The 8,075-nt window shown below is 43.3% G+C and overlaps 1 protein-coding gene across 1 annotated transcript in view; it reads left to right on the forward strand.

Annotated features, from left to right (window-relative positions):
- lrrc57 (leucine rich repeat containing 57) overlaps positions 1-4,744 on the forward strand; it is a 9,942-nt gene extending 5,198 nt beyond the window's left edge. Inside the window, exons 5-6 of the mRNA XM_039786572.1 lie at positions 2,283-2,468; positions 4,454-4,744. Coding sequence (XP_039642506.1) covers positions 2,283-2,468; positions 4,454-4,495 — 228 coding nt within the window. The 3' untranslated portion in view covers positions 4,496-4,744. The remainder of the gene's footprint in view (positions 1-2,282; positions 2,469-4,453) is intronic.
- The last annotated feature ends 3,331 nt before the right edge of the window (positions 4,745-8,075 follow it).

The following is an 8,075-nucleotide window of genomic DNA, read 5'->3' on the forward strand; positions in this document are numbered from 1 at the left end:
GAAAGAAGGAAGGAAGGCAAGAATAGGTCAAAATAGTTTCAACAACTTTAAAAACAGTGACATAAGAAGAAAAAAGCGACAAACTTAAAAAGTAGAAGGACAGTAGAAGGAAGGAAGGATAGATCAGGTCCAAAGAAGGAGACACAAAAGTCACATTTTTGGTAGAAAAAAAACCAATTCTACATAAAGAGGAACAATGTTCTGGACAACAGCCTCGTTACTAATAAACATTAGTTAAATATCCCACGTACCCCCTGCAGTCCTCCATAGTACCCCTAGGGGGACACGTACCCACCCATTGCATGGCATTACATTGCATTGCATTGCATTGCATGGCATTACATTGCATTGCATTGCATTGCATTGCATTACATTACATTACATTGCATGGCATTACATTGCATGGCATTACATTACATTGCATGGCATTACATTACATTGCATGGCATTACATTACATTGCATTGCATGGCATTGCATTACATTGCATGGCATTGCATTACATTACATTGCATGGCATTACATTACATTGCATGGCATTGCATTACATTACATTGCATGGCATTACATTACATTGCATGGCATTACATTACATTACATTACATTACATTACATTGCATGGCATTGCATTACATTACATTGCATGGCATTACATTACATTGCATGGCATTACATTGCATTACATTGCATTGCATTGCATTGCATTGCATTACATTGCATGGCATTACATTACATTGCATGGCATTACATTACATTGCATTACATTACACTGCATGGCATTACATTACATTGCATGGCATTACATTACATTGCATGGCATTACATTGCATTGCATTGCATTACATTACATTGAATGGCATTACATTGCATTACATTACATGGCATGGCATTACATTACATTGCATGGCATTACATTGCATTACATTACATGGCATGGCATGGCATTGCATTACATGGCATGGCATTACATTACATTGCATTACATTACACTGCATGGCATTACATTACATTGCATGGCATTACATTGCATTACATTACATGGCATGGCATGGCATTGCATTACATTACATTACATTGCATTACATTGTCCAGTTCATTCGAACTACAGATCCGCTACCCAATCTGGCAAACTTGCATAATGTAATGCAGTGTTTCTCAAATGGGGGTACGTGTCCCCCTAGGGGTACTCTGTAGGACTGTAGGGGCTACGTCTCCCCCTAGGGGTACTTTGGAGTAGTGGGGTACGTGAAATATTTGCAAAAATGCTAATTTAAAAATATGTCATGCATAATTCCTAAAATAATTATACTATAATAATGAATGAATTAAGTGATGGATTCTAAACATTTGAAATGTAACATTTTAAATGTTTTTGTTTAAAAAAGGCTGTAGTTTAGTGAATCTATCGCTGCCGGCGCTGTATTGGGCCTCTTTATAGAGACTTCTTTTTCTAACAAAAATGTTTTTCGCTGGTCAGGGGGTACTTGGCTTAAAGAAACAATTCAAAAGGGGGTACAATATTGAACCAAGTTTGAGAAACACTGATGTAATGTAATGGACAAGTCTGCTTCCAACCTGTAGGGGGACAGAAGCAGTAGATCATGTCAGCTAGCTCCATAGACAGTAAAAGAAAGGCTGTTTCTCCAACTTCAGTCAGTTCCAAGGCAGGATCAGCTGGGAGACTTCTTCTAAACCAGGGAGCACATGGAAGTAGTTCTTCTGGAGATTATGGTGAACTTGTGTGTGTTGTAGCAGTGCTTTGCCATTGAGAATGAGGTAGCATGCTAGCGCTAGCATGCTAACTGTTGCGGTTAGCCAGCTCGTTTTGGCTAGTGCCGTAGAAAGCCGTGCAGATTCTGACCAGCTCACCAGGAGACTGAAGGCAGGACACATTCAGAAACCAGATCTCACTCAGAACACCATGGATGGATGTTTTTCAAAGTGTGTATGTGTGTGGAAGCACCAGAGACACAAAAGAACACCCCAAATCACCAGAAAAAGATTTTTCAGAGTCTTCCAGAGTCGCGGCCAAAGCCAATTCCAAAGACCGCCTTTCGCCAGCAGCAGCAACCATAAGCCCCGCCCACCGACTCTATACACGATGTGATTGGCCTGACTAGAGTTTGGTTTTTCCAGCTCGCAAACCAACGGAGAGTTGCTAGACGATCCTGGCTGCAGGTTAACATTTGCTGCCGCTAGGTTGGTCTAGATTTCTAGGCTAGTGTTTTTGGTGCTTTTTCTTGCCGTTAGCTAACGGTTCTTTCCTTCCTGTTGTTGGCGCAGATCTCGGCGCTGTCGGCGGAGGTGTCCCGCTGTCCCCGTCTGAAGGTCCTCCGTCTGGAGGAGAACTGTCTGGAGCTGTCGTCCATCCCGACGTCCGTCCTCAGCGACTCGCAGGTGTCTCTGTTCTCCGTGGAGGGAAACCTGTTCGAGGTGAAGAACCTGCGAGACCTGGAGGGCTACGACAAGGTCAGAACCAGAACCACGTCCTGTCCCGCTGCCTTTAGGGAGAACCAGAACCACGTCCTGTCCCGCTGCCTTTAGGGAGAACACAGACAGACTATATAACAGATAATCACAGATAACTGTCATTTTAGGGAAAACAGGCAGATTATATAACAGATAATCACAGATAATATTCATCCAAAGTCAAAGTAAACTTATTATCTCGCCGGGGGAAATTCATGTGGTCTTACACACCTCCTTGAAAGAAAAATAAACACTTAATATTTTGTCCTGCTATGTCCTGCTATGTCCTGCTACGTCCTGCTATGCTCTGCTACGTCGTGCTATGTCCTGCTATGTCCTTCTATGTCCTGCTACGTCCTGCTATGTCATCCTTCGTCCTGCTACGTCCTGCAATGTCCTGCTACGTCCTGCTATATCCTGCTATATCCTGCTATGTCCTCTTACGTCCTGCTACGTCCTGCTATGCTCTGCTACGTCCTGCTATATCCTGCTATGTCCTCTTACGTCCTGCTATGCTCTGCTACGTCCTGCTATGCTCTGCTACGTCCTGCTATGCTCCGCTACGTCCTGCTATGTCCTGCTACGTCCTGCTATGCTCTGTTATGTCCTGCTACGTCCTGCGATGTCCTGCTATGTCCTGCCATGCTCTATGTCCTGCTATGTCCTGCTATGCTCTGCTATGTCCTGCTACGTGCTGCTATGCTCTATGTCCTGCTACGTCCTGCTATGTCCTGCTACGTCCTGCTATGTCCTGCTACGTCCTGCTATGCTCTGTTATGTCCTGCTATGCTCTGCTACGTCCTGCGATGTCCTGCTATGCTCTGCTATGTCCTGCTACGTGCTGCTATGCTCTATGTCCTGCTACATCCTGCTACGTCCTGCTACGTCCTGCTATACTCTGCTACGTCCTGCTACGTCCTGCTATGCTCTGCTACGTCCTGCTACGTCCTGCTATGCTCTGCTACGTCCTGCTTTGTCCTGCTACTTGCTGCTATGTCCTGCTATGCTCTGCTACGTCCTGCTACATCCTGCTATGCTCTGCTATGCCATGAACTACTACAACTGCTATTTCTGTCGCACTAAATGCTTGCTCTTGAGGGAATTACTAGAATGGTTGGGTCTTTGTAAATTATAGAGTGTGGTCTAGACCTACTCTATCTGGACAGTGTCTCGAGATAACTCCTGTTATGATTTGATACTATAAATAAAATTGAACTATATTTGCAACGATAAAAGAGAAACTACAGTGCAAGAGAGCTGCGTTATTGTGCAAAGACCGCTCCTCCAAAGTGAAGCCGGAACATATAACTGGGTCTCATCTGCATAACAGTAAAACCTAACGGTCTCTGGTGGTCTGGAGTTGAGACCGAGACGTCGAGGGGTCGAGACCGAGACTTTGAGGGGTCCAGACCGAGTCTAGACCGAGACCGAGACTTTGAGGGGTCCAGACCGAGACTTTGAGGGGTCTAGGCCGAGACCGAGACTTTGAGGGGTCTAGACTGAGACCGAGACTTTGAGGGGTCTAGACCGAGACTTTGAGGGGTCTAGGCCGAGACTTTGAGGGGTCCAGACCGAGACAGAGACTTTGAGGGGTCTAGGCCGAGACTTTGAGGGGTCCAGACCGAGACTTTGAGGGGTCTAGGCCGAGACAGAGACTTTGAGGGGTCTAGGCCGAGACAGAGACTTTGAGGGGTCTAGGCCGAGACTTTGAGGGGTCCAGACTGAGACAGAGACTTTGAGGGGTTGAAATGTGAATGTATCTGTAAATTATAGAGTGTGGTCTAGACCTACTCTATCTGTAAAGTGTCTCGAAATAACTCCTGTTATGATTTGATACTATAAATTAAATTGAATTGAACTCCATCTTTGGCGACGGTCAGTTACCCAGACCAAACTGTCCCCAGTATGCCGTGATCGACCAATCAGGTTCCAGTATTGTACCGAGCCGTGTGGGACTGGTTTCTAACGTGTGGTCTCCTCCTCAGTACATGGAGCGCTTCACGGCCACCAAGAAGAAGTTCGCCTGAAGACGCTCGATGAGCCTCGGAGACGAGACGCCAACGCTGCCGCTGCTTCTTCTTCTTTGGCTGCTAAAAACAGACTTCACACAGCCGTAAACAACCCCTAACACTCCTCCTCCCTGGCTGCTGCTGGACAGAGAGACAGACAGGCAGACAGACAGACAGACAGCCACAGAGAGTGACTGATTGACAGACAGAGACACACAGACAGAGGGACAAACAAACAAACAGACAGACAGACAGACAGACAGACAGACAGACAGACACAGAGAGAGAGACAGACACACAGAGAGACAGACAGACAGACAGGCAGGCAGAGAGACAGGCAGGCATACAGAGAGACAGACAGACAGAGACAGACCCACAGACCGACAGAGAGACAGACAGCCAGCCACACAGAGTGACTGATTGACAGACAGAGACAGACACAGAGAGACACACAGACAGAGAGACAGACACACAGACAGAGAGACAGACACACAGACAGACAGAAACGGTACGTCTCTGAGAGCTTCACACGGAAACGGACGACATGAAGAAACAGATTTAACACGAGAAACAGCAGACGGGCCAGTTAGTGATTCAGGGAAGCGTTCGCATTAACACAACGTTCACCAACGTTCACACAACGTTTGGGTAACGTCACTAAGAGCCACGCTGGAGACTGAGAATCCCATCCAGAGCCAGACGTGTAGAGTTTATTAACATGCTTTGATTTAATGGAAAAAGTAAAACATCTCTGACTGTATTATAACTCGTCTCTTTTAGCTCTCTCACCTTATGCATCGTAGGGTTTAGCAAATCAAGCAGAACAAAGATTACATGTTTAAAAGCAGCCACCACACAGCTGACTCACAAAAAAAGTGAAAAAACAACCACAACCAGAACTGCAAGCAGTTACGACAGGGTCCAAGCCGCAAAAGCGGGACCCAAAGCGTGACGGTGGGGAGGCGAACGTCAGGAAACATCGAGAGATTTGAGCCGCGAGGTCTGTGGTACATTGCCGTTGCAAATATCCCATTAGCATTGATTGAGTAAAAGAGCCAAAACTGGTCTGCGGTGACTATAGCGCCCCCCTAATGGCCGATCTTTGGTACAGAGCCTCAGAGCTGCATGCCAAACGAGCATCACAAGTTTTGTGTTGATAGCAATTACTACAGCAGAGATATTGCAATCGCAAATGTCCCATTTACATGAATTGAGTTATCGGCCAAAACACATTGGCTGAATTTGACCACGGGCCTCGAGTTTGACACGTGTGCATTAATTCACTAATGTGTAATGTTTGCTTCTCTAACTTATTAATTTCCTAAATGATCCAGTGGAAACATCTTCTGAATCTTTTTAAAGGTGTCCTGCCACACATATTTCATAACTTTGTGGTGATGTCTGAAGGTCCATGGACTCGGTAACCTTGGTTACCTTGTTTAAAGCCCTTCTAGCGTGGTATAGAAAGCCTGCAGGAAGACTCAGCTCGATTTGTGCCAGTTCTCATTAATATTCAACAAGCTAAGCTGTTTGAATCTGATTGGCTAACAGCTAGCCAATGAGAGCCTGGCTGTCAGCATCCTTTACCCAGCGCAACTGGACGAGCTCATGAATATTAATGAGCTCAGGCAGTATGATGTCACACTGACCAGCTGTTGTGATTGGTCTGATTTCTCCTCTTATTCCAGTTCAGTGTCTAGAGCTGACAGAGGAGGTAGCAGTTAATTTTCACATTCACCACATAACACACACACATATGGTCCGGACATGTTTAAAAATATACAAGGAAAACAGTTTTGTGTGGCAGGGCACCTTTAAAAAAACACAGAAACTATCATGTTGTTCAGAACAGCACCGAAGAGTTTTTTAGATGCTTTTATGAATGTAAAGATGATTCACAAAATGCTTTTTGTCTCATTTTAGAGTTGAGTCTTCTCTGTTAACTTCCAGTTACCGAATGATTCTCAAAGATGTGATGAAATGTGACTTATGTGGTTTTATTTTGTCATGAACAACTTTTCTTCTAGTTAGTTTTCCTCCTAATGAGTTCCTACAGCTAGAATCTGATTTAAATTATTAATATTTAACATGTTTAAATGAAGCTGAGAGCAGACCTATTTATAACTGTGTTTATATATCTCTTTATGTTTCACATGTCTGCTTTTGAAATGAAGTTTGTGGAAGTTTCTTTTTTTCTGACTCTTTAAATGCAGTAAATAATGAACAAGAGTTCAGTCAGGAGGATTCTGGGTAAGAAACAGAGAGGATTCTGGGTAAGAAACAGAGTCACATTATTGAAGCAGTATTGAAGTTAGTTTTTAGACCTTTTAATCTGGTTTCCAACAGTCTGGGTTATTGTCACATTAACAAACATTTAACTCATTACTTTAATTTAATTAACACACAGACACACACACACACAGACAGACACACAATCACACAGAGACACAAATACACACAGACGCATATACAACAAACAAACATTTAACTCATTACTTTATTCAACGTGTGTGTGTGTGTGTGTGTGTGTGTGTGTGTGTGTGTGTGTGTGTGTGTGTGTGTGTGTGTGTGTGTGTGTGTGTGTGTGTGTGTGTGTGTGTGTGTGTGTGTGTGTGTGTGTGTGTGTGTGTGTGTGTCCTTTTGACTAAAACATGTTCCGAGAGTTGCCTCCAGCTGTTAGTATGTTTTTGTTATTGTGTAACTTTTGTGTTTTTAAAGAGTTATGAAGGAACAAAACGGACAAACTAACAGAGTCGCACAATAACACAACTAATTAATTTAACACTAACTAACTACCCAACCGAGGGAGGCCTACGTCAAAATGTCTTTATATGTAAAACATATAGCACACTTTTCGTATAAAGGGTAAATACTGTTTTTGTTCTTTTTTCAATCCTATTTTGTGATGTGTTTGTGTCTAAGTGACTGATGGGAACAACTATCTTTGACATTGGTCCAGTAATAACAGAGATGGAGAAATAATCTGCAATCTAAGTTAATAGGACAATTGTCCAGCTTGTATTTACCTTCACAAAGTTCAGTTGCTGCCGCTGAGAGACTCAGATTATTATTCTAAGTGTCTGACGACATTATGGGATGGATTTCTAAGGAGGTCAACCTTTCTGTTAAAGAGTAAGATGCTTTTTTTTTTTTTTTTTTTTTTAACTTAAAAACACCAGACTCTATGTAAATAATCAGTGATTTAAGCATCGTAAGACAGACTTCATTCAAAGTTGACAGAAACAAAATAAAACTATGAAATGCCGTTTTGGGTCGTCTTTCCACTTTACCAACCTTCACAACTCTAGTTTTGGTTGAAATAAACACATAGTTTACTGATTTACATGTGAAAATATGCTGGCTCTATACACGCTAAAAGTCCTGATTATTTACATGGAGTCTGGTGGAGATATGCTGGCTCTATACACGCTAAAAGTCCTGATTATTTACATGGAGTCTGGTGGAGATATGCTGGCTCTATACATGCTAAAAGTCCTGATTATTTACATGGAGTCTGGTGGAAATATGCTGGCTCTATACATGCTAAAAGTCCTGATTATTTACATGGAGTCTGGTGGAGATATGCTGGCTCTATACA

The sequence above is a fragment of the Perca fluviatilis genome, chromosome 20 (genome assembly GCF_010015445.1).
Source record: "Perca fluviatilis chromosome 20, GENO_Pfluv_1.0, whole genome shotgun sequence".
Taxonomy (NCBI): Eukaryota; Metazoa; Chordata; class Actinopteri; order Perciformes; family Percidae; genus Perca; species Perca fluviatilis.